General features: G+C 35.7%; 1 protein-coding gene across 1 annotated transcript in view; it reads left to right on the top strand.

Moving 5' to 3' along the window:
• Positions 1-7,661: 7,661 nt before the first annotated feature.
• TBC1D19 (TBC1 domain family, member 19) overlaps positions 7,662-27,875 on the top strand; it is a gene marked incomplete at its 5' end in the record, with an annotated part of 30,663 nt that continues 10,449 nt past the window's right edge. Inside the window, 12 exons of the mRNA XM_009079817.1 lie at positions 7,662-7,734; positions 8,484-8,529; positions 10,718-10,793; positions 13,098-13,172; positions 14,189-14,252; positions 15,207-15,253; positions 15,955-16,065; positions 16,913-16,985; positions 17,791-17,829; positions 20,279-20,391; positions 24,102-24,176; positions 24,553-24,615. Coding sequence (XP_009078065.1) covers positions 7,662-7,734; positions 8,484-8,529; positions 10,718-10,793; positions 13,098-13,172; positions 14,189-14,252; positions 15,207-15,253; positions 15,955-16,065; positions 16,913-16,985; positions 17,791-17,829; positions 20,279-20,391; positions 24,102-24,176; positions 24,553-24,615 — 855 coding nt within the window. The remainder of the gene's footprint in view (positions 7,735-8,483; positions 8,530-10,717; positions 10,794-13,097; positions 13,173-14,188; positions 14,253-15,206; positions 15,254-15,954; positions 16,066-16,912; positions 16,986-17,790; positions 17,830-20,278; positions 20,392-24,101; positions 24,177-24,552; positions 24,616-27,875) is intronic.

The following is a 27,875-nucleotide window of genomic DNA, read 5'->3' as shown; positions in this document are numbered from 1 at the left end:
TCCCTCCCTCCCTTCTTCCCCGTCTGTCTTTTAGAGCTGTGTTTATAAGTGTCTCCCCTTGGGACCGAAGGATTTCGCAGGGAATAGGAAGATTGAAATCTCGCTGCTTCAGAATTGGTCCTGAAACGAATTGCTTTTTCTAATCTTTAATTTGGAAAGCTTTAAATGCCACCTCCCCCCCCCTCGTTCCCCCCCCCCCTCGTGCCCCCTTTCCCCCAACCTCGTTCCCCCTCCCTCTCGTGCTCCTTCTCCCCCAACCCAGTGCCCCTGAGTAAATGAGGATTTGGTGAAAGGAAGTGAAAATAAATGAAACAAACCACGCATGAAACTGCATTTTTTTTTTTATCTAGCAAACCAGTTGATTTTTAATATATGTATATATTTAGTAGTTTATCTGCGCCTGAAACCAGATTGTCATATTTCATTTAGGATATTTCACATTCAAATTGTGTCAATTCTCATAACCATAATAACATGATTGTGGTGCTGTAGCAATTATTGTGCATTACTGCAACGTTTTGGGTTGGGCTGTGTAAAATCCTGGGTTTTGTTTTTTGCAAACAGGGCTTAAAATTGTACATTTTTTTTTAAGAATAGGATGTTCATTATCTGCCTTAGCCTTGCTGTGTTTTTTTTTAAATGAAACATGATTTTCCTGCCTGAATGTCCCTAAAGCTTCCCACAGCAAGTGACACCCCTGCATGCTTTTTGTGGTTTTTGTTTAGTGTTTACATTTGCTGTTTTCCTCTCTGAATGCTTTTATAAACGTGTGTCTGCTTTGCTCATGTTGACTGTGCTCTCTAAATATGTGAGTAAGCAAGTGTGCGTGACTTGGAGGGAGCTGGAGTTATGGAAGAGTTTAAAGGTTGAGAATTCAGTATCCCAAATAGCCTGACATGATGAGTGGAGAGTCAATTTCAAGCCCTTGTCCTCAGTAAAGGCAGTGAACAGGGCTCTCTTATCTCCTCTGTTACAGTTTAGAATAAAACCTGTCTATACTCACCTTTGCATACATTCTTTTGTCCCTGTCTCTGGTGAGGTCTGATTTCACATTCATTGATACTTGACACGTTTGTTTTGAGACAAGAGGATGCTTGGTGTTGTCAGGACTTGGTGGAATGGCTATTTTGTACAGCCACTTTGTACAGGTGGACAGTGCCTTTCCATGGTAGTGTTTGGTGTCTGGAAAGGCAATTAAGTGCCTAAATCCCTCCCTGCCTTGATCACATATCAATTTACTCCATACCAACAGAACCTCTGCGTAATCAAAGCATAAAGGTAACCTATAAAACAGATAAAACACAGTGTAATGACTACAGCTGAATCTGCTTAGCAGAACACTGATTGACAAACTTCTTGGAGAAGAAAAAGCAGTGTTTGTATAGGTCAGATGATTATTCTAATCACATGAAGTGCTAAGGGGATAGAAGATAAACAGGGCAACAAATATTGATGTTGATTCTTAGAGTGGATGTTTGAAGGGTTTGTGATAGAAGATTAAATCAAAGCTATAGTCTAGTGATCTGAAAGACTGGGAAGTTTGTATATACCTCAGTAGAGGATTTCTCAATCAAATGAGTTCTTTTGAAGCTTGTAGTTTAGTACACCATGTTTGTCAGGAATCTGTATATTCTGCTTGATACTGATGGTTTTTTTTATTTGACCTTGGATGCATTTATGCTCTTTCATGTGCAGGAGATTTGTTTTATTTATAATGCTTGGATAGTCATATTATTGCTGTACTGTGCAGTGGCAAAGACCATGTCAGTGAGGGGCTTGTCTTGTGTCCATCCCTTAGCAGCTATATAGAATTCTGAAGGTCTCTGAATTTTGTTTCTCTCTGGATGAAATTAATGCTTGATTTCCTTCCCATTTGATGGACTATTTCTGCAGCTGCATTGTCAAATATGAAATCTTTGCTATTGGTGTGCATCACACCTGAACTCTGGTTTATTGATGGGATGTGATCAATGCTTGATCTGTGCTATTACAGTTTTGATCTACAGGTGGTCCCTTTTTAGGTGATTATAGGCTATTTTGGGAGATGCATACTGCATTTTGAGAAGTTTCTTGAGGCAATGCATCAGGCTGAAACTTATTGTTTTGGATATTTATACTGCAGTTATGTTTTACCTTTACAAATACTTATCTGTTTGTGTAGAAAAGGACATTGATGATAATTGTTCCTCAAATATTTACTGTCTCTGAAACTGATAGTCAGAGTGAATCTTAAGGTCCATTATAATATTGCCTGAAATCTTGACAGGTCATGTAGTCTCACAAACAGTATTTTAACCATTAACAAAAACTATGTTTTGTAAGTTCATCTCTTGTTGTCTAGGAAGGAGAGCTCAAAATGAACAGTTTCATTCATAATTTAATAGAGTTTTGGGGAAAACACAATATCCTGACATTATTTGTGAGAGATGATAGAGGAGCCCTGTGGTTATGAACTGATCACACCAGTGCTGTGCTTGGCTGTCACTGGGAGCCTGAGCTAGTGTCAAGGACTGTGATGCACAATCAACTTTGGCATGGGCACCAAATGATTTACTGTCACAGCTTTACCTCTGGGGATACCAAGATAGTCACATTTTTGCCCCGAGGACTGAAGTAGAGGTAGGGTCATATGCTTGTTAGTGATGATTTGATAAATAAGTGTTAGGTTGAGTATTGGTATATTGATAATATTCCTTCAGTTAATACAAAGTGGTTAATGCAGGAAAGAGGGTTAATGTGCCTGTCATTTGCTTTGGAATTTCTTCTGAGCATGCTTTGCAGTGTGTTTGAAAGGAAAGAATAGAAGTTACAAAGAGCCAAAATACTAGATTTTAACTGTTCAACAGGTAAAATTACTGCTGGGTTAGTGGGATAACAGAGGAGAAATCTGATCTTGGTTTCTCAGGCACAGCTTTCACTGTGTAAGTTTGTAACCAAATGTATTCGCTTTTGTCTTAATTTTTCTCTTCCCTTTCTGAATTGTAATTGTTTTTAAGGTATAAGGGTCTTCACAGGACCTGAGATGGGGCAGAGGAGAGAAGCTTGTGGGAGCACTGGGAGCTTTGGGTGTTGCCTGACCGTGTGCTTCTAAAGGGAGTACTGGTAAACACCTCAATTTGTCTGGAGTTTGCAAGATAACTGAGGATATTATTTTCATTACATTTTTCTCCAACAGTTAAAACAAAAGAAATTGGTACCAATCCCAACTTAAAGAGAAGATCAAATTAAAGAGCAGAATGTTTCTGTGCAATGTAACGTTTATTTAATAAAAATTAGCAAATAAATGTAGGCTCATGAGTTATCATAGGTAATTAATAGTTCATTTTCATGCATTGTATTTAATAAAGGACTTACTATCCCCTCTTGATAGAGCTTGTACTTAGTTTTAAATGTTTCAGCAAGCAACATTTACAGTACAGTGAATTTTACCCTGAATGCAGTTGAGTATATGTGGAATAGAATAGGGAGTTCAGAAGCAATGCAAGCTTGGTTGGCAAGGTGTTACTTTTTGAGTACTGTAGATTGTATTTTACTTTCAGCACTAATTTTATAGTCAAATAAAACCTAGTAAATTTATTAAAACATCAAAATTATATTCTTAAAATATCTCCTGGATATCTTGTAGGACAACTTAACATTTGAGGCTGTTTATTCCTGTCTGAGGCTAAGTGAATGTCTCTGTTTCAACTGCTGAGTTATTTTTAATTGCATAAGAAAGTTCACAATACTTTTCCCCTTAGTGTAATTGCTATAGAAATGTAGAAGGGTTAAAAAATAGTTAATGTAATCAGGGTCTTAGACACGCTGCAATTTGTTTAGTTACTCTCAGAATTATTCCTCTTTCTGTTACAGAAATATATAAACCAAACACAAAATCACTCACTTACAGTTACAGGATTTTAAGTTTTTAGTGGGTGTTTATGTTGAAATTGTTGTGGTTGTACTTGAAGTAGTTTTTAACGAGTCAGTTTGACCTGATAAAGTCCAGTTATGGCAGAAGGGAGTACATAAGGAAAGGTGAATTTTTATTAGCTTTCATTGAATTCACTTCTGCTAAAGTTGGACTACATTTGGGAAGAACTCTTTTTGTAATTTGGGAAATAATAGCAATAAAAGCAAAAAACATCGTGCCCTTGTGCAACATCATAATGAACAGTAATAAATGCTTTGAGAGGGTACATGCTTATCTAAACCAAAAAGGCTTTGAAGAGAAATTATGGTGGATAGCCTGTAAAAATATTTAGATTGTGTAAAGTTATTTGCAGAACTGTTTGCAGCAGGATAAAGATATGTGTTCACCTGATGCAGTTCCACATTTCAATATAGTTGGATCACTTCTCTGCAGTGTTTATTCTTGTTGAGAAAAGAAATAGTTTAACACAGGAGTTATGCTGGAACACTTTGTTCTGTCAAACCTCTTCTTTGTAGTATGTTACTGGTCCTCTAGCTATTTTCCTACACTTCTTTGAGTGCTGTGGTTTTGTCCTCTTGCATGATCAATGCTGCTGCAGTCATGATGACTGAATGCCATTTCCAAATTTAGGTGCTAATTTGCTCTATGAATCAATTCACTATGCCCACCAATTTTTTTATCCTAGACCTGTGCTAGCCTTTTCCTGCTTTCAGCCACATCAGTGTTGTGTGTCTGGCTTTTCTTGCATCTTGGCATCCAGGTGCAGAAAGTGCACATTCAGAGTATCACTTGTGATGGTGACTGCCCAGGTCTCAGCAGGATACCTTGCCAAAATCAAAGGCAAAGATGATGTATGCAAAAGTTTGCTAGTAGTACCTTAGCCACCAGAAAGTTTGGCAAATTTTGCAAGTCCCCAAACCGTCCTACTGTTCTGTACAACTGAGGGACAGAGGGTGCCAAGAAATGCTGTAGTGATGGGTTGTTTTATGAAGGAATGTCTAACAGCCAGTTGCTTCTTGATTTGTAAGAAGCTGACCAAGACTCTAGATGAACATGGACACCCAACACCTGGACTCTGGTGGCCTATCCATAAGATTATGCACAATGCTAGTTTTACAGGAAAAGAAACTTAGACATTAACATCTATTACAAATAATTTTGTTATTTCTGGCTGAAATGTGCTACATTCATCCCTGTTTCCTTTCAGGGCTCTGTGTTGGCCTGACTCAACCTCTGAATGTTGTGGCTTCTTCCCTGGTCTGGCTGTCACCCTTTGCCTTCATGGACTCTTCCCTTATATTGCTCACTCTCTTTTACCCTGCTTGTGATAGTCTCCTTATAGTACCAGATATATTTTTTTCTTTTAGAAGTAAGATGCTCTTTCATCAAGATGTGTGTATTGAAGTTGGAGTCTGTAGATGTGCCTGGGTGTATGCTGCATTTTGATCATGCAGGAAATGAATTCAGCTCAGTACAAATCTCATCAAGGTGGTTTTTTTCCCAATAAACCAGGCATTTTTATATGGGCAAAATTGTAGTAATGCTTCTTTTTTTTATATAAATAAAATTTTGTCAACATATTTTTCATTCTACCATAAACCCATAGGGGATGAAAATGCAAATGAGACTTAGGCAGTTTAAAGCAAACCAACCCTACCTAGAATATAAACACCTAAATGTATTTTGCAACATAGTACGACACAGAAATCAGTTAGATCAGTTACTCCAAAGGAAAAATGAAGTTATGTGATAGAACTGGTCTAGTAATTTTGAAACATCAGCTCTGCTAAGTCTCCTTGACTCCTCCATTTAGTTCCCATCAACACTCATATAAACTCCAAAGAAGTACCATTCTGTGAGGTTCCAGCAAAGCAGCTCTGAAGAGATTTCCTTTCACTTACCAAAATGGACCTTGAGATTAAAATTAGCCATATCTAACCCAGAAGAAAAAGTTGAACATTGACAAAAGGGTGCACAAACCCCTCTGAGGAACAGTGCAGCAAAATCTGCCCATCTTGATGCATGTTACTTTATTTAAAATTCCTACAGGAGAGGTTCAAAACCACTGCTTTGCAGCAGCAAAAAACCCACCTTAGCCTAACATACATTTGTCCAAAATGGACATAGGACTTTTCATCAAATCAGATTCAGGAGAAATCCTTCATAAAATACTCCTTGAGGTTGTTGCTTAAAAGGGTATTTTCTGAGCTGCCCAACAATTCCCTTGAAAATCTTCATTTCCCTGCCATTAAGAATGATTCTTTGCCAGCTTTTATTATTGTGCTGAATGGAATGTGTCTGTCATTTGACATGGGTTATGCAACTCACCACACCTTATGGTCTGTGCTTGTGGTCACTTTTCTTTCTCAGAAAGTCTCTTTGCTATTGCAGTCAATAAACCTTCCTTACCTGTAGTGGCAAGGTGGCTTGAAATCAGAGCAGAAATGCTGATGTTGTCAGTCCCTGCATTATTTGCCATTCCTCCTTTCAACTAGGAAAATTGGAAAGCTTTCCTGAAAATTCTGCATTGTGAATTCGTCTAGACCAACTTTTCCAGCGAGTTGTGCTGCACAGAAACACCTTTTTCCATGTATAAACTGCAAGGCATGTGATAGGATTGTGGAGTTTGTTAGCTGTGTGATGGGCCTAGAGCATGCCATGCTGTCAGCAGTGCTGTTAGGGCTGGCAGACTGCACAAGCTGGTAAAAGATTATTTTTAATGGCAGCATAACTTACTGCACTAGAATCAACAGCTGATATGCCTACAGCATATTGCTGAGTAGCTTTGGTAAGAGATGTCTCACATTTCTAGGTAGATGATGTGGCCATATGCTTCTAACATATGCCTTGAGCTGTCATGGCAGTGGAATCAGTTGCACACAGTGTTATTTTCAAGTTAGCAGCCAGGGTTGCTATTTTTTCTAAACCTCTAGCTTTGTTATGTGATGTTAATCACCTATTGCCACGCTCAATGCTCAGGAAAGTATGTATTAGAAGTCACTTCACAGAAACTTCTGAATATTGTCCGTTTGGACCTTTGTGGTATGTTTGTTTTCTCTACTTCTCGCTGTAGAAGGAGATGCTAAAGCAGCTGGTCCTGCTGTTGCTGAAAAATCTGCAGCACCATCTGTGTGGTAGTGGCATGGTATGGTTATAAGCTGGTTGGTGCCTAATTGTCTGTGTCGAGTGCATTTCATTACAAGAGGTTGTATCCAGCCGGTGGTAACAGCTGCAGTGGGGAATGTTTGGTGCACAGTTGGGTTTTTTTGTTTGTTTGAAAATGGCCTTTCTTATCTGAAAGAGGTGAACTGTGGGAGGTTAAATGAGAAGTCAAGGAACGTTTTCAGTTTGAGTCTTTCAGGTAAAATACAGTGAATGGCTTTTAGTTTTTCACATGTGTGTTCCTTATGACCAATTCCTTAGTGTGCAGAGTCTAACATTTGTGAGAAGTACATGGGGTACTTGCTCAGAATATTAAACATATTGAACTGTATACTCCTGCTTCCTTCTCCCTGCTTCTCCACGTACAGCTTTTAGCACTGATGTGAAAGGCAAACGTAGTGAAAAAAAAAGTTGCCTGGTTTTTTTTTTTTGGCTTCAATTACTATTGTTCAAGTTAGTAGGAAGCAGATTGCTTTGTGTGTAACCTTGAGCACGTATACTTCTTACTTCATAACTTAAATCCTGCAATTTACTTTCTTTTTAGTCCCTGATGCTTATTTATTTATTTATTTATTTTTCATTTTAGGTTAGCCTACACAAACCAGAAATTAAACTAGAATCACTAAAAGAAGATATTAAGGATTTTCTGAAGACGTCAGGTTTGTAATACTTCCTTGATACGTTTGTGAATAGTCCAGATCTACGTAAGAACATCTGTGACGTAAGTGATGAAAACAGTGGTTTGTGTAGCTTGGTATCTTGTCAGTGACAGTAGCCAGAAGCAGACATTCACTGATTCCAGATGATTAAATCAGATAGAGAAAATTAAAAGTGAAAATGTTCTTGGATTCCAGCAGCATTTTGAAAAACGTATTATGCAAAGATGTGATTTTATCATTTTAGAAGATACTGGTAATTTTTTTGAAAGTTCCGAGTGGTACAAGAGTTGAAAATGGAAATGAACTTCCTTGGAGGCATTCTTGCAAATTTTACCCTTAGTTAAATTTGCAAATTCCATTGGAAGTTGTAGGCTATGTAACTGTAATGTGAAGATTTTGTGATGATTTAGGATTTCTAATAATCAGGAACACTGTGCCTACTAATAGTTGTTTTAATAATGGGATGACTTTGAAAAAATAGGATGTAATTATTTAACCAAAGCTGTGTAGTTGTAATTATTTGAACAGCAGATGGGAATAAAGAATATTCAACCTTTCTACAGATTTCAACTCCTACTGTTCCTATCTTAATTAGGTTAAGGTTGCTTCATCTCTTCCTGTCTGTCTGGTAAGTAGGCATGAACTGAGACAGGACAGAAAACTAGTGACTGCAAAGAAACCTCATTAGTATTAATTCCATTAGTATTAATTCCTAAAATTGTCTTCTGGTCATTTTTTTATTTCTACAGGTTGGGAAAAGAAGCTTCAGAATGCTGTTTATAGTGAACTCAATGTGTGAGTTTTAGTATTTTTATTTAATGAGCTCTACTCACATGATTTGCTCTTGATTCATTTGTATATATAGGTGTATGATGTGTTGCTATAATCTTCAGGATCTGTCATACCAAGGGTACCTGCTTCATTTCTGTTGTTAAAGTGCCATTATTTCTTTTTCATCCTAGTGAAAATATTGGACTCAAGTACATTTGAAAGGATAAGTGAAACAAGTATCACCAAGTTTTTTAGTTACTTTAGTATTTCCTTTGTTGCTTTACATCCAAACTTACCAACAGTCATAATCTAATTCTTGTGTAGTGGCTGCAAATGAATTTTAGTTATTTTCAGATGTTTATCACATCATTGCACATATTTGTTGTATTAATTAATTTTAAAAATCTTTTAAGATCTCTAGGCTTAAGAGACCAGTGGTCATCATGCTTGAGATATGGTTATAAACACACTAAAATTAGTCAAATTTCCTTTTAATTATTGTTCAGCAAACTTGGTTTAGACTTCTGAGAAGCATAAGTTGCCTTTACATTCTGGCACAGTGGAAAGGGGAATTTCATAACAGATACAGCCAAAAATGCAAGTATAAAGTAATAAATCTGTATGCAAATCATTTTGTGCTAATTTAATTAAACTAATTAGAGTTACCAGTGTGGCACAATGTATCTTAGTAGTATGAGGGACTTGTTTCAACAAAATGCTCCTGTTGGTAAGGATTCATCTTCATTCAATCTTTCCAGGGAAAAATATTTACCTGTCTCCAGGGCTAATGCTTATGCTTTCTTTGAGCTCAGGGAAATAAGCAGCAAAATAATGAAATTACCCCTGGAAAACTGAAATTAACTAATAATACCATGATTTCCTGAGCATTGTGGAAAAGCCAAGAAACAGCATTGCTGAAATCTGTTAGTATTTATTCCATTTTACACATAAGGCCAGAGTTGTCCAGAAGAAATTCAGAGCAAGTACCAGAATTACCTTATCAGTTAAAAATGGGAAAAAATTTGTGGAGGGTTTCCAAAAATCATTGGGATTGAATGCATTTAAACAAATTAAAGTTCAGGTTAGCTATGAGATGAGTGTTGTGTAAATTTTGTTTCCTGCAAGGCATTTCTGACATTTAAAATTAAACAGGATAAAATGTTTGACAAGAACTCATTGGAGATGAGCTGAAGTCCTGGAAGATTAATTAGCATTTTGGGTTGGTTTTTTGGTTGTTTCTTTTATTTTATTTTTTTTTGTTCCAGCTTTTATAATTTGGCATAATGCAGTTTATGAATAGCTATTCAACTTTGCTTAAGTCATAGAATCATAGAATCAACCTGGTTGGAAGAGACCTCAAAGATCATCGAGTCCAACCCTACCCTGGTCACTAGCCCATGGCACTAAGTGCCACACCCAGTCTCAGCTTGAAAACCTCCAGGGATGGGGAATCCACCACCTCCATGGACAGCCCATTCCAAAGCCTGATTACTCTTTCCATAAAAAATCTCTTCCTAATATCCAACATAAAACCTCCCCTGGCAGAGCTTGAGTCTGCTCCAGAGCTGAGCACAGTACTCAAGGTGTGGCCTCACCAGAACTGAGTCCAGGGGCAGAATCACCTCCCTGGTCCTGCTGACCACACTGTTCCTGATCCAGGCCAGGATGCCATTGGCCTTCTTGGCCCCCTGAGCTCACTGCTGGCTCATGTTCAGCTTTCTATCTATCCAAACTCCCAGGTCCCTTTCTGCTTGGGGCCCTCCAGCCACTCTGTCCTCAACACACAAAGAGAGATATTTGGACATGTACACCTTCACCATTGATTTTTAAAAGGAAATCCTCCAAAAAATGTTGCTTGAAAAAATGTAATGACCTGGATAGTAAAAGTTCCAGGGCTGACAGGATACATTTCTAAAATACCTGATTATTTTGATTTTATTTTACAAATATGTGAAATCATGAGGAAGTATTATTTTCAATATAAGGAAAACTCATGTGTAAATGTTATTAAGTCTTACATATCATTATATTGTTTGTGTCTAGAATGAATGAGGAAGAAATACATCTAAAAATAATATTTGGTTTTGATCAGCATACACTGTGTTTTCACTAGTGCTCTCATGAAAGAAGTTGTGCTTAGGTTTACAAACACAGGATTAATTAGGCAAAATAAAAAGTGCAAACATTTAAAGTATTCTGCATTTTCTTTAAGGTTTCCTTCGCCCTGTCATCCTGCAGCACCTCCTGAGCATATGAAAGAACCTTTAGCTTATATGAGGAAAGCACAGGTTGGTGGTTATCCATTTAACTATTCATATCAGATCTTTAATTAGACTCTTTGAGATTTACTCTGTAGAATGTTACAGTACAATCTCTAGGTTTTATACCTTAGGAAAAGCACAGGTTTGTAATTGCATCAAAGTTAATAGTAATGTTGTATATGTGACATTTTACATACACACAAAAAATGCTCAAGTACTTCTTCATCCATGAAAAAAGTTGGATATAGTGGCAGGTGGGTGAAAAATGTTGAATAGAGATGATGTGAATATGTCAAAGAGGAGAATTTGGTTTTCTTGTGAAGAAGAGAAAGGAAAGCTATAGGTCATTTCACATAGTGTCACAACAGAATTTTTTTAAGAGACAGTTGGTTTTGCAGTGAAAGATAACAGGCTGCAGAGATAGTGAGATCTTCAGAAAGAAGAGATATATTTAGTACTTAGAAATGTGAAAGGAAGATGAAAAATATAGAGCTAAGAAGCTTATGATATATTGAAGAAGAATAAAAGAAACTGGACTCTAAAGATTAAATGAGGATTTTTGGTGTCAGGACAAAAATATTTCTGCATTGTTGGTTTTATTTTTTTCACCAATATGTGCCATTTGAAATTAATAAAAAACATCCACATAAAAAGTGTTAAAAAATATGCTTCAGGAATGCAACCTAACCAAAACATCTGAGGTCAGGAGAGAAGTTTATTTAACTCAGCCATGCCTGGAAATACATTGCAGTATTCTTTTACAAGGTATTCAACAAATTGTGTTACTTTTTCAATCATATTGTTTATTCCACTAAGTCATATCCGTCCTGGGTTTCAGTCTTTAATGTTTGGGGACTAAGATTGCATTAACCAATTTTTCACTCTGGTGTGAAATGTAATGCCACTATTTTCCTGCCTGGGAATAATCACTCATGAGTTTATTAATGCAGAAACCACAGAGGTTTATCTGTGTGTGTTTGTCTAAACCAGTTTCACTGGTTATTATTTTCCAAAAGTGTATACAATGCTTACAGTAACCAATGTTCTTAGCTTTATGTAGAAAAGACTGTTATTCCAGTAGTTTCAAAATGAGTAGAAATCCTGTCTTTGCTAGTTTCACAATGTGGCAGCCCTATTTCAAAGAGTATTAGGCATCCATACCCTCTGGGTGGGATAACCCTGGTAGGCAGCTCAGCCACTTGCTCACTTGCCCCCAGCAAAAAGGAGGAGAGAATTTTTGATAAAGACACTTTCATAGGCAAATCAAAGGCTACACATGCCAACAAAGCAAAATAGGAATACATTCACTACTTCCTATTGGCAGGCAACTTTTCTCTCAGCTGTTTTATTCAGAACATGATGTCATAAGGTTTCTTATTTATTTTTTTTTTTAGTAGAACATTTGAACATCTGCCCTTCCCTTCATTTGCTTCCTGTTTAATAAACTGCAGCCTCTTTTGGACAAAACTTTGAGGAGTGTGGTTAGTAACTAGCTGTTGTAGAGTTTGTGTCTAGAGCAAATTGCAAATAATAAATACAGCTCAATGGTATTAAGAGTCTCTGCATTCATTTGATGGAGGCCTGACTCATCACAGAAAACAAAATTAAATATAAAACTCACCAGTGGTGCTGTAGTCACGGACACAAAGTCCTAACTCAGTTGACAGGGAGTCAATACTAGTTGGCATTAACTTCAGAGGAATTAGCCAGAGATTAGGCACTACTGAAGTCTAATGCAATAATCAGAACAATCTGATTGCTCTTTAAGCTGTCCACGTTCTACTGAGAGATTGTCTACTTCTGGTTTTCTCTGACTACAGAACTATTTCCTGAGCATTATGTTGTGTTAGAAGTAGTATTTTTTGAGCATTACAGAATACCGAATTTCTAACTTTTTAAAACTTCTGACAACATCTAATACACATTTTGTGGGGAAAGACTTCACTCTCTTCAGGTCACAAAGTGGAGAAGGCATTCAATGTGCCGTTGATTGACCTGCTTATAATTCTTTGAAGAATTCATTAAATGTTGATCTCTAAGGAGTCTTGATCATTAGGCATATATATAAAGATCAGTAATTGTGAAATACGTGCTGTTTTGGAGATCTGAAATACAATAAACTAAATTTTCTGGTTTTTTATTGTGTTGTAAATGATGAAATCTGTTTGATGTAAGGAAGCATCTAAATATTCCTTAAATTTTTTGCAGATGTCAGTCAGTGACTCTTGCTATCTTTTCTGATATATGACTTGAAAGAGCTGCTTGTTATTACATGATACTTGCACCTTTCAGGAAAATGAAATTCAGTATCATTTTTTTTCTATGTTTTAGGGAAGCTGGGAGAAGCGAATCCTGAAAAGTCTGAACAGCATGTGCACAGAACTCAGTATCCCACTAGCACAGAAGGTAACATATTGTTACTTTTCTTTCATGAAACTGACATTTGTTTTGAAATTAAGACTCCTCTTGCACGCTTGTAATGTAATGTTCAATTTACACATGGTTATCAAGAGCTGCAGGTCAGGTATACAAATAATTTCAATGCAGGATAATTTTTGGGAGTAGTGACAATGCATGCACGAGCTCAACTCAGGAGAAGGTGAAGGCTACAGGTAGAATATCTTCTTTGCTGTTGCAGTAATTATCCTCTTGAGGGAGCAGCATGTTGGAAAGCTAATTACTACATCCATTGCTCTTAATATACAGCATTTTAGAATCATAAAATCATCAAGGTGCAGGAGACCTCTGAGGTTATTAAGTCCAGCCATTAGCCTGCCACACTGCTGTAAAGTGTGTAAAGCTGTTTTGTGTGTGGACTGAGCCATGTAACATCTAGGTGTGGCCTGTATGGGACACAGATGTACTTTGTGTGCTGGGGAAGGCTGTACTTGAACTGGTACATTAGGAGAGAGTTACTGGTACATTGCTGATTGTCGTTCATTCTGGTCTGTTTTCTTTTGTGGCTTTGTACTAATTTAGGGGCTTTAATTGTAAAGAACATGGGATGAGGGAGTAATGTTAGAATGTTTTGCTCGTTCTCCTGTTATACCTCTGTGATAGGTAGCAGAACTTCAGTGGTTCATCATATGAGATAAAGGATGCAGCTATGTTTGCTTCTCATGACTGCCAGGGACAGGAATTTGATGACAAAGTCCAACAGCTCTATGGAATGGGCAGTAAATCTCCAGTAACGTGAAACTGTCTGCTAAATAGCCTAAAATACATTAGTAAACACCTGAAAGAATTTAATAGGCTCTTTCTTCCCTGGAACTGGAACTTAGGTTTTCTACAGTAGGATGTGCCTTCAGGCTGGGGGAAATTTGTAAGCAAATTAGTTGCTCTTTTTTGTGTTTGTGTTTGGCATAGGCATGTTTTCACTCATTCTGTTAAAAATAGAAGAGTTACTTTTTTGTGCCTTTCAGAGGCCTGTAAGTGAACAGAAAGAGCTGCTTAATAAATGGAATGAAATGGGAACTGATGAGCCAGGTAAGGTCAACTAAATTTACAGGCAATAAATTTTTGGTACATAGAAAGGTAACGTGCATCTTACTTACCAGTCAAAGATTAATCAGATCTCTTCAAGGCACGTTCATTTAAATCTTTTTTTCTCATTGGTAATGTGCCATTATGCATAAATAAGTATTTATTTCAGAGTTATTTTGTTTCAAGTTGTTGTCCTAACTTTGAATCATCCCTGAGAGGTTATTGTATAATATTCCATATTCCAGTGCTTTAGAGATTTATGCAACTGGGACACAGCTCCTCCTAGTGTAAACTCAGGCTAACAGAAAGAGAGTGTTCAGAACTATGGATAATTCAGCTTAGGTGTTTTCTTAACAAAAGGTAAAAATCACTCCTGCACAGAACAGTTAGTGATATTTCACTTCGAGGGAGAGCAAGGCGGACTGCCTTGTTAGTTCATATCCAAGTTCCTTAGAAGAAAGGACTATGCAAAGGTGCTGGTTTGTATCTCAAGATCACCTCTCTGATGGCAAATGCTTTTCATGGATTGTTTATGACTAATCCCTAGTTTTAATTTGGCAGCAGTACATGAAATTCAACCAATTAAGGTGTTAAAAAAAGACCCGGCTTTTGATTATCTTATCTCTCCCATGTCTAAGAATGGTTCAGTCTTGCAAGGATTAAGTAAAAACTTCCTGTGGCTGCTGTTCACTTCATAGAATTCATACAATGGTTTGGGTTGGAAGGGACCTTTAGGAACACCTCCCCCTCCATTTACTTGAGGTTTACAAAAACAAGACACTAACAGTAGCATGGTCATGAGAGGATATGTGGTAGTTGTAGGCATGACACCTGTGATGATGCTGTTTTGATCTTTGCTCTAATATGTTGTTCAAAGTGTCAGATTGTCTAACGGATATGGTGCATGGTGTTTTCATCTCTTGGTTTTAGCTGAGTGTCACTGAAATTTTATTTCAGATCTCAGTCTCTTCCGGCCTGTTTATGCACCTAAGGATTTTCTTGAGGTAAGCATTTCTGAAACAATGACTTAGCCATGAGCTGGAAACTCATGTTAGAAAGAATACCTGCAGTTCCACATCATAGCAGAATTTATTCTGTGGAGTAACAGTATGTAATAGACTGTAAATTCTGTTATAGTTGCTTATCTTGACATGATTCCTTGTACTTTCAATATTACACTTGCTTTAGGTTATCAATTCTGTAATTATTTTTTTATTATATGAAATAAAATATTTTGATATATTGTTATTTAGGAAGAAATTATTTTAGTAGCAAATTATGTAGCCCTTTGTTTGAAAGATCCAGAAGATTCCCAGTATAAGAATAGATTCAGAGGAAAAAAGCAATATTGAAGAATATCCTGGATATTGTAGCCATCAGAAATTTACTCCTGGCATTTGAATAGCTTTGTTGAGGAAGTGAATTTCAATCAAGACATTACTGTGTAGCCTGCACTTAACCCCATATATCAAAAATTATTTCTGCTTTTTTATTTCATAATTTCAGACTGCTTTTCAATGCAGAATATGTTTTCTTCTCAAAAATTTGAATCCTTTTTGATTTTGAAAATGGTGAGATATAATTTGATAATTTGTGCCTATATATATAAGTTGCAGGAAATGGTTTTATGCTGAATGTGTTGTATGTAGTGATGTTAAGAAAGTTCTGAATGTAAGGAAGGAGTGACAGAGGTATCATTTTTAAGGTCCTGATGAATCTTCGAAACCCAAATTATGAAAATGGAGAACAACCTAGTTTCAGAAATCATCTGGGGCTAATTCAGGTTCCTTTAAAAGTTAAAGATATTCCAGAACTGGTAAGTATATTTTTTATTATAAGACGTTTCTGTAAGAGTTATTTTTCCTTGCTAATGAAAGAGATTCTAGAGAATAAGAAAGAATATTAGTATCATCATAAGTTTCTCCTTTTGAAAGTGAAAATCAATCTGAATATGTAGTTAAAACACAGAGCACAGAAAAAGTTCTATAAAAAGATGTTTTTAAGGGAAAAATAAAAGACAAAATACATTTGTGGGGAACTATTCATTTTATGCCACATAGGTTTAATTTTTGCCAAAAATACACTTCTGTACATGTTATTCACTTATTTTTTCTTTCTGTAGAAGAAACTTTTGACATGTAGCTTATCTTAATTTTGCAGTTTGATGCTGTACAAGATCAGTAACCTGACAATGAGTTAGATTCTGATTTTATTCTCAAAGTAATTATAAAGCCCTTTATTGTCAGGCTGCAAATGAAAGGAAATATTTGAGTACTAGTGTATTATAATTAGAACACAGGAGAGTCCTTAATGCTTCACTGATGAGGCTCTTGGGGATTTTCTGCTAGTAGAAAAACTTTCACCTGGGTTGGAAAAGAACTGGGAATTCGAGATCCTTAACCTGATCTGTCATTCACCACTTTATTACATCCAGGTGTAGCCCAAAGTTGACATGCAAACTGGGACCTATAACTAAAACCAGAGTCAGCATTGGTGTGAGATTCTTCTCTTTTAAAATCTGAGCCCATATTTCAGATGTGGGCATTGAAAAGAATTTCATTAGGCTTAGAGAATATTCACATGAAGCCTTTCAGAAGAAATCTCTGGTGATTTTGAGAATTAAACATTGTTAATTACTGGTTTATGGGTTTGTTTCTTTTCAGAAAGAAGACTTCAGTGAATTGGGCTTAAATATAGGACAGCTGGGTATTGATGATTCGGCACAAGTGCCTCCTGGTAAGCTAATGCTGTGCTTCAGTCACTTAAATAGAACACTAATGAGTAGACTACTTCACAGTTACCAAGTAATTTGTGTATTTTAGCCATAATAAGCCATAAATATTTGTTCTGTAACTATGATTGTAGTGATTTGCTTAGTAAAATACAGCAAATAAAAGAAAATATACCATATATGAAGAGTCAGATTTAGAGAAGATTTAAAATCATTGCCTTAGGTTGAAAACACATTAATTTCAGTATGTTTGAACACTTCAGGATCTAAAGAACCACATTGCCTGTTTCCAAAAATGCAGAAAATACTGATACATGTTAAGCCAACTAACAGATAGGCATATACAAGCATATTTAAAATAACTGTCTTCAAGAAAAATATCACAGGACACATCCATATACTAATATTCAGTGCCTTAAATAGTGCATAATCTCTATTGGTTTTCCACATATGCATCTGTTCCTGTAGAAAGAGAGTTTAAAATGGTTTTTCCACATACAAATGGAAATCACTATAGTGATAAGTGATTTTTCTTTTTAAATGGAGCCTTACTTCATTGAAAATCTAGAGTCATGTAGTATAGTGCTGCTTTGGTATTTGTGTCCTTCAGACAATAAAAAAAATCTGTATTATTTCCTCTTAGTTCTTGAAAAAACTTTGTTGCTGATGCAGGTTAATTTTTACTGATGTCAGCAGTAAATATCAGCTGGAAGTAGTGGTGTGTAGTAAAAATATAAAATACATTACCTGCTGGAGTATCTTTTTGCTCATTTATTTTTTGCCCTTCTTTTCTGTGTCTTTATTTTCTAGAGTTCTTTGAAAATGAACACGTGCGTATTGGACAGAAAGGTATGGATCTGTTTTTACCTGTAATAAACTGTGAGGAGTTAGGAATGCATTTAGTACATTTGTATCTTAATTTGCATGTACCTCTTAAAATTTTAAGGATCTAGACAGACTAACACCAAACATTGACAGTAATACATTGTAATTTAGGTAGAGACAGCCACTAATACTGTTGTCATTTAGACAGAGACAGAAAAGCAAATATTTGCAGCCTACCAGTAGCTACCAGATAAATAGCTCCACAGATACTTCATTAAAAATAAAATAGGAAGCACAGAGACATAGCTTTTTGGTGATAACTTAACTTATGCTACTACTGAATTTCATTTTAAACTCAAAATACTGTGGACTCCCTTCTCTGCACACAAAGTTCTCATTAGTGTAATGGGATTTATGCCTGTGAGTCAGAACAGTCTTTTCCATGATTATTTGCAATTGCAGAGTATTGCAATACTTAGCCACTGTGGAAAATTCACTCATTTGTCTCTGTATGCTGCTTTTTCTGAAAAATGTCCAGAGTTACTTTTGTAGGTTAAGAAATAACCTACAAAAGAAAAGGAAAGATAAAAGAAATAATTCTTTAATAGCTTAAGTTTGCTTATAGAAGAAACATACAAGGAATGGCTGAAATACATCAATATTTGTCCCTTACTATCTCGTGATTTCTGCTAAACATTAGCACCATGAAAGGAAAAGAGAGTGGATACTGTCCCAAAAGTGCTCCATATATCTTTTTGTTGTTGTTGTTGCAGTAGCAAAGCAGTGACCTTTTTGATTTCTTCTTTTGTGATCATCTTTCTGTCCTTCACTGTCAGTTTTCTGATTCAAAAGCAACTCATTAGGCACTGTCCCCCTCTCCCCCTTCTTCCAAAAAAATTCCCTGTCTGGACTTCCAGAGCTATTCATTCAACTCCACAATGTAGTTCTTATTCTTCATCTCCTCTCTGTGTAGAGCAGCCTCTATTACAGAGAATGCCTTAACTTTTCCTATATGCAAAGACATAAAATTTTGTAAAAATGTAAGTTAGGAGTCTTGACCATAAACTGAAATCACAGTTCATTAAGGGGGAGCTCTGCTCTATGCTGTAATGGGTGTTAGTTATGTCTTTGGTTGCCACTGATGTATTGACTTTGGGTTTATATTAGCTATGTTGCCAGGTCTGAGGGTTTTTCTTTGTTGTATTGAATAGAACCTCTCTTGTATATAGCAAAACTGCTTCGTAATGTTTTGTATCTCGGTAAGAAAAAATAAGGTAAACAGTCGTGGGCACCAAGATGAATCATAGGCTTTCAAATTTTTGTGGAGATTGTAGGAATGTTTTTCATTTTGCCCTCTTCATTTAGGAACAAAGAATCCCAGAATGTTTGTGTTAAAGCTCTTCAGGTTCAACAAAAGATTGGCAAACTGGTCTGTTCAATGTTTAGGATGAGAGAGAAGGAGAGAAGAATCAATTCCATAGATTTTTAATTCTGAACCTCATCCTTCTAAGTCATTTCAAGGCAGATATTGTGAATATCGAATTTAGTGAAATACAGAAAAGGAAGTTATTTAATAGAGACTTCAGAAAAATCAGGATACAAATTTGGAACCTTCTGAGCACTAGTACACCACCTATCTAATGTCTAGATAATATCACAGAATTTTTTCCCCACTCTCTCTGTTGTGAAAAGCATTTTGGGTATAAGGGTGAAGTTAATCACATAAGCTTGATGGGAAGCACTTTTGCCAGATTACAATAGCTGAAGATGCATGTCTTCAAAGCTTAGAGATTTAAGGAAGGAAGGAGGTAGTCTATTCTACAGTACATACAGAACTGTGTTCAGGATGAGGCCCTTGTGACAGAGTAGCCTAAAGCTTCACAACCATGACTTATCTAGGCAAACCTGTCAACAGCACAATATTTGTTTTACGTCAACATGAAGAAAAACCAAAATCTTTTGGGAAATTCTTTATCCTCCAGAGTACGTATACCAATAATGAGAGGACATGACAGTACATTCTCAAGTGGAAAATTCTTGCCCTGCAGTTATCTGTGAAGATACTCATATGGTTAACATGAAAACAAGGAAGACACGAAAAGCCACAATGAGTGGCAATCTCCTGTTTGAGCTGAGATAGCACTCACAGTTAAACAGGAGCATTTCCTGGCTGTATATGGCTGCTTGTTCTGTATGAGGCCAAATCAATAGCTGCAACTAGCCTTGATATAGTCATGAATACATATTAAGTACTATTTTATGACAGAAGGTAGTACAGCCTTGCTTATTAAACCAATTGCCTCGTTTCCCAAGGAACTACATAAAAATTCCATTGTGGAAACCAAACCTTTTTGGTATTTTCCCATTAGCTGATGCTTACAGCATGATAAGCCAGTTCATTAAGTTAGAACTTAAGGGATTCAATAGAAGGTTTATGCTACATCAATTTTTTTACCTGCTTTGTTTCTTACAGTTTTAGCAGAGCAAGATAGTGCTGCAGCTCAGCAATATGTTCGTCAGGGATGTCCAACAGCACTCCGAGCTGATCTGTGGGCACTCATTCTTAACATTTCTAATCAGCCAGAGGTAAGGAGCAAAGTGAGAGTAAAAGGTGGAGACTAAGTGAAAACACAAAAGTGCAAGCACATATCTTCTAGTGATCCTTTTCCAAAATGCTCTACTGAGTCGTCACAGAAACTGATAAACGTTTTATGATGTTAAAATCTCTTTGCTCTGGTGAAATCTTTTAGGCTCTTCCCTAATTTTTTAATAGATATATAAGCAAAATACTTTAGAACAAACTATTCAGTTGATCTGGGTAGCTCCTGAGGTTTTCCTATATGATGCTGACTTTTTCAGAAGGGAACAAGAAAAATGTCCTGGAAAGAAGACTGAACCTTTCTTATCCTTGCTAAGTTTTATAAAGAGAAGATGGGTTATACCTTTTTCTTGGTTGTTTGAACCTGTCATCTTATGCATGTACATATCTTGTCAACTGCTTTGTTTATTATCACACATATGCTACATATCTAACAGTCAAAAATACCTAAAGAGGAGCTAGTTAGATGTTTTCAAACTCCCTTGTCCAGCAGAAGGCTCTCATAGTGCTTTACATTTGATGCAAGTCCTCAACAATGAAATCTTTTGCAGTGCCTGATCCATGCTATAGTCAATATATTTAATATACCTTAAAAAGTTAATCCCTATTTAAAATCTTTACAGAATTGGGAAAACGTTGATGCAAGACTTTTATTGCAATAAAACTTACTCGCATACAGGTAAATTTGCTGATTTAAAATCTTTACAGAATTGGGAAAACTTTGATGCAAGACTTTTGTTGCAATAAAACTTACTTGCATACAGGTAAATTTGCTGTTAATGTGAGAATTTTATAGTATCTCCTGTTGTTTGAAGGTATAGCCATTTTCTTGTAAGAAGGGGCATTTATTGGCAGCTACATAATATGATCATAGGATCTTGCCCTTAGAAACAAATGTAAATCTTGTTTATTGACATCTTACCTAAGGACTTGAAGTTATTTGAGCTGGTATTAGAATGGCTTAGTTTATTCTTTTTTTTAAAAAATAAAATAGGCATTTGTTTCTAGTAAATAAGAGATTCAATCATTTGTAAAAGAAAGCTGTTGATAATGATATAGAATGAATGAAATAATAATGAAATATTATACATCTTACCTAGGATGCTCAACACTAGATTTTAGTTATTTTAAGTTATATGGGCAGTTGGAATTTTAGAAGTCTTTATCTCTTTGAGAGCAGAAACATTATAGGTATGAAATTACTGTTGTTGGTTACAGGGCATTTGCTTATATTCTAAGTGCTTCATGCTTTAAGAGCATTTTTATCTTACATTGGAAAGTGAAAGAAGTGGGAAACAAAGTATTCTGGTTTAATTACTCAAAGTCAAGATAATAATCAGAAAAATGATGTTTCTTCTTATGTTTGTGTAAACCATGAGTTGTTTCAGAAAAACACATTTCCTGAAATTCACATGGAAAATTTTCAATGGTTACCTTTTCTAAAGAGAAACAAGCTGTGTCTGACTAGTAGTACCTTTGTCAGCCATACTGTTAGGTCCTTTTAAAATTTAACTCTACTTCATAGTTGTTTTTAATATGTGTTTATAGCATGCATGAAGTGTGAGTATTTTAGATGCTCTCAAAAGGTTAGTCTCTGCTGTGTTTATTGATGCAATTTAGTGGTAAGTAAGCTAGAGATCAGTACATTACCTGTTTGATCACAGGTGCTCATTTATGTGCCTTTACAGTATAATAAAAGGTCATTCAGCTTCAGTTTATTGTAAAGGTGCTCGTGAACACATGTCAGGCAGCTGTCAGGGCAGCTGATAAATTCTCACTGACATAGTATTTTACCTTGAGATAATTTTCTATGCCCATAGCAAATGATACTTGTCAGCAGCAGATGAAGAAGAAAAATAAACTCTGTACACATGCAGTATTCTGAGACTGAGGGCAGTGACCATTCCCCTTTCAGAGACATTCTACAATGTCCAGAGCCTTGAGCCTGAAGTGAGTAGACTGTGCAGGGAATTAGTGGCGAGACAGTATTTTGTCATGATGCTGAAAGGGTTCTAGAAAGGTGAGGGTTAGTGGCTAGAAAGTGGTGACAATAACATCAAGACAAAGTAGTCAGGGTGGATGAAGTGCTGCAGAGTGTGAATTAGTCCACCACTTTGAGATTGCTGAAATAAAGGATAGGAAAGCAGTAAAATACAAAATGCACCCTCACTCCATGCACACAACAGAAATTATCAATGTCTGGATGAGATACACTTTGTTGGTGACATTCATTTAGGCTGATGATTTAGGCATACAAATGTTTTTCTGTCATACTAAACTGAAACTGTTCTAGTGTAACAGCTGTCAGAGCCTTTTATCATCTTTTCCAAGACTGTTTTTTGCATAGCATTTGTTATCCTGAATGCTGTTACAGTTGTTTTATGGACTGAATGCAGTAACAGGGTAGGTTTTCTGACAGACCCAGCAGATTGGCCATGGATCAGGTAGGATGGCACAGGGTTGCCTTAGCTGTGTTATGAGCTTAATGTCCATAGTTCATTTTAAGCATTGTACTAGTGTTTCACAGAAGTAAAGCTGTGACTACTGCTAGAACACTTAACACCCTGAGATGTTCTTCTTGTCTATACTCAATACATTTTTTATAAAGTATGGGAAAGCAGTTTCCATATACATTTAGCCGATTTATGATCTGCTGAGTTCCATATAGACTTTATTGATATATCTAACACTTCTTTACCTCTTGTGAACAGTTTCTCTGCTAGAGCTGAACTGTGTGGACGTAGACATTTCTTGCTGCAATGTTTCTGATTTGCAGTTTAGGCACTGTTGCATTTATAGCTGTGTGAAGCTCTAACTCATACGAACCATGAATTTCCTTTCTTTAATGTAAAACATTATGAGGGTTTGGTATGGGCAGTGTTGTGTGTGCTAGCATCCAATGTTGTTGTTTGGAAAATTTTATTCAGTAAAGCTCAGGTTCAGTATAAAGCTAATACACAGCCAAGCAAGGGATGATGCTAACAATCCAGCACCATAACTGTGAAAATGAGAAGCTGTGAGCTCTGTGTGCAGGATTGTTTAGAAATGCACAAACACGTTGCCTGTTTATTAGTTTTCATTTTTAATGGTACAGTTTAGAGGAACTGTGTTAGAAGAGCATTTTTAAGGTTGCAGAGATAAAACATTTGAAAAGGTGAACATGTGTCACAGTTAATATTGTCTGTGCAAACCATCCCATTTGCTGTGTCTATATTTATATATATATATTTATCATATGCTCATGTATCACACAATTGCTTTCTCTTCCTGTGGGGTGTCTGCCTCATTGATTGCACAGGGTGAATGGCACACACTTACTGAGAATCTGTTGAATTTTTTTTTCCTTCTGTTCAGAATGTTACCTGAATTTTTTTATTCACTGCATTCTATTGAAACAGTGCCCAGAAAAGAAATTTGTTCATTATCTCATGGGAGTTTTTTTCCCCTCTAATTTCTTTGAACTAATGCATTCATTAATTGTCTAAAGAAGAGGTCATTTTATAATGTCTGAATTCTTATGGTTTAAACTAGAATAAACCATGATAGAATGCTTCATAAATATGCAGTGCTTTTTTCAGCTGAATACATGCTTTTTTTCTTTTTTTTTTTTGTTCAATTTTTGAAAATTGAATTTAGTGGTTTAAATATAATTTGAAGTTGTGTCTTAGATTGATGATGGTAATATTTTTAATTTTAGGATATCTTGTATTATGAACAGCTGAAGTCCAATGTGATTCAGCACAACCTCTTAGTTGACAGCCTGATTTACAAAGTAAGTAATTCACTAAATAGTCATTAAGTGATTTATATACTCATCACACAGATATCTTGTTTGGGTTTTTCTGACAAGGAAGATGTTATATGGTTTGGTTTAAGGAGTGTAAGGACAAATTCATGTGAATTTATTATTATGAACTCACTCCTTGTGCCTGTATTGGCTCTTGTGTAAGACATTTGAGTTGAACCATTAAACCATAAAGAAATGGTAATCATCAAGTCAATATAGCATTTTCTAGTTTTAAAATATGGAACATAAGCTTAGCTACAGTTCTTTCATGATGCAATGGTGAGACAGTGTTTTCTACCTCTGTGTTAAGTTTAGCTTCCATGGGAATCTGAAGTGCTCTCAAACTGATGTTTTATTACAGGATGTAAAGCTGACAGCAAGCAATGATGACTACTATTTTGTATTTGAGGACTATTTATATCAGGTATGTGACTATTTTTTGGTTAGAAAATCTAGTAAGTATATTCCTGTGGAATTGTATGATCTTTGGAGTGACAACTGCCTTTGTGTAGGCAGAGTACAGTGGGACAGATGCTTCTGTTCTAACACTTCTGTGCTTCTGTGGCATGTACAGCTACTTTTAGGATTGCTCCCTTTCCAAAACTGCTTCTAGCAATGGGGAACACAATTAATTTATCAAGAATGATCTTTGTTGCTGCCTATCAAATGCCCTTAAATAGGAGGAGATTACACCTATGAATTTCCTCATGTGTAGTTGATTGCAGTGTCAACAGAAATGTCATGCAGCAAACTTGCTTAATTTTTTTGGTTTAGAGTTACATGAAACACAGTAATTTCTTCTTTGATGGCAACATGTAAAACTGCTAATAATTTTCCTGGGCAAAAAACTGTCCTTAACACTGCTTAGTCCATATGGATACAAAAATATGCAGCACTATTTAAGCATACTGTTCAGTTATGCCTCCATATAATAAACCTTTATAGCATTTAAACATCAATACTTAAAACTGTAACCGGATGAAATGATTACTTTTTGTGCTTAAAAGTCATTACAGTATTAAGATCTGTATCTGAATTTGGTTCTGAATTAAAATTTGAAAGCTGCAGAATGGCAACTCATACACCGATATTTGTTCACTAAAATATTTACATGTGGAAGTTTTTCCTAGATTTAAGGGTCAAAGTTGATCTTCATTATTGTAACACTATGTCATCATCATGGGATGTGAAAATCTAATTTTCATTTCTGTTTCATTTATTACGTAGACTACTAAGGCATATTAATTAGTAAAATTTGAAAGCTGCAGAATGGCAACTCATACACCGATATTTGTTCACTAAAATATTTACATGTGGAAGTTTTTCCTAGATTTAAGGGTCAAAGTTGATCTTCATTATTGTAACACTATGTCATCATCATGGGATGTGAAAATCTAATTTTCATTTCTGTTTCATTTATTACGTAGACTACTAAGGCATATTAATTAGTCATGACAGTTATGTCATCATCATGGGATGTGAAAATCCAATTTTCATTTCTGTTTCATTTATTATGTAGACTACTAAGGCATATTAATTAGCCATTAACTGACAGTTCCAGTGGACATGGGATTATAATCTGTGAAGGTGTATGAACTAATATACTGTTTAATCTTTTGGTTTAAGACCACTGGAAATAGATTTTGTCATTCTCTATATATAGTACAGTTGAGTATTTTAAGTTTTTATGTATCTCTATTGACTACAGAATGAAAATCATAAAAAGGACTAAACTGTCTTTACTAATTTGAAGGACAGTCACCAAAAATCTTTGAAAAATTATGTGGCTGGTTTTACTGCAAGGCTTTGAGGCAAAGAATATCTCAAACTTCTAATTTGTTGCACTACTTTTGTTTGCTACTTTGTGGTATTCTTCAGACTCTTCTCTAGAGGAAAGTTATCCATTTGCCTTGATAATTTCCTCTTCCAACCTAATTTGCAAATGCTTTGCTGCCAAATTATTTTGTTCTATAGCCCCTGGAAAAATTCTGCAGTATGGGCCATTGATATGGGATAGTATTAATAAATTACTGCAGATTTAATATTATAGCTGGAATTAAATATTGGCTAAATAAAATAGGTAATGAAAACGTTAAACTACCAGATACATTATTTCTATGTTTGCACTGGGTTTATGTTTTATTTTCATGAGGATTTACTGGCACTGAGTTTTCCAAGTCATTGAGCAGAGTGTGTGTTTGTGTGTTGCTTAACAAATAAAACATCCATCAAAACAAGAAAATTTGGGCTTAAAATAATGATGAGGCTATTTTGTTGGATTATTGGTACCTCCTTAGTAGCTTGCAATCCTTTTCAGGAAGAACACTGGGAAATGATGTAATTTATTGCCTTTAATATCTTTGCTTTCTTTATCCCCAAATATACAAGTTTTTATAACTTTATTGAAATAAAATGCAGTCACTTTTAATAAAGTAATTTCTTTTTGATAGGAGCTTTGGCTTCGGGTTGTTTTTTTTCCCTTGGTGGTTTGAATTTCGTGGTTTTATTTGCACTTTTTATTGTGAATATCCAATAGTTTGCCAAACATTTCTGTGCTTGAGAAGGGAGTTTTGTAGTTGTTTTTTTAGCATTATTATTTTCGTTAATGACAAAAATAACATGGACTAATAAATTTGTAAGTTTATTATTTCAGACCAGAGGGTCAATTTGAACACTTTAGTTTTAACATTCTGCATAACGAAGACATGCAAAGAACCTCACCCAGCAGTTTTTAGGTATAGTCATGTTTGAACTTGAGTCTATCTCTTATAAAGATGCACAGTCTTAATTAAAGGCTTCCAGATACTGGTACTGTACACTGTATTCCTAAAAAATGGGGCCTCAAATTAAGGTTACATTCTTTCCCCTATGAGAGAACATAATTTATGTCATTTTCAGATTAGTTTCTTCTTCTTTCACCTCACTTAACATACACAGAGAATTACATTTGCCTGTGTATTGTTATTGTCAGTGATATTTTGGCAGCTCTGAAAATGATTGTGTATAGTACAAAAATAATACTTAGCTTAAACCGAAATAAAGAAACTATTTCTTTTTTAAAAGACATTTGTATCTGAGAAATAGTTTTGAAGTTCAGAGAAGGAAAAAGTTTCAAAATATGACCTCATTGCACTCATTATGGAATCATTCCACTCCTAATGAAAAAATCCATTCATTTTTATCCCCAATAAATTGCATAGGGAAAAACCATCTAAAACATATCCCCTTTTTACGCCTTGACTACAGTTGAAACAAACTCTTAAAACCTGCCAGAGCAGAGGGATTCAGGTGTGCCAAAGTCAGCAGCAAGTTGAGTCTGCCCTCTCGTGTGCATTCCTGATAGCACAGCCTTTCACTGCTTGGGGACGTGAGGATTTTAAAGTATAATGTTAATTTTTACACTTTTTTACAACTCCATATAGGATGCGATTCTTTCTTGTTAATTTTTATCCTAGGAAAGCTTTTGCTATTTAATTTTATACTCAATTGCTGTGAATATTGGACTTTCTTTTATGTGAGCAATCAAAACCAAATATACTTTGCAGAATACAATGTACATTTCAGAACTTTGGGATACAAGGTGAACGTTATAACCTCTGCCTTTTGGAAGGACTGAATATCATGCAAGTATTCTGTAAATATCCTGGGAAGAAAACTGAATGTAAGGATCAGCCTTCTGGCACT

Source organism: Acanthisitta chloris, unplaced genomic scaffold, assembly GCF_000695815.1.
Source record: "Acanthisitta chloris isolate BGI_N310 unplaced genomic scaffold, ASM69581v1 scaffold18268, whole genome shotgun sequence".
NCBI lineage: Eukaryota > Metazoa > Chordata > Aves > Passeriformes > Acanthisittidae > Acanthisitta > Acanthisitta chloris.
The sequence above is the reverse complement of the archived record's forward strand: the minus strand, read 5'-3'. Positions and strand labels throughout refer to the sequence as shown.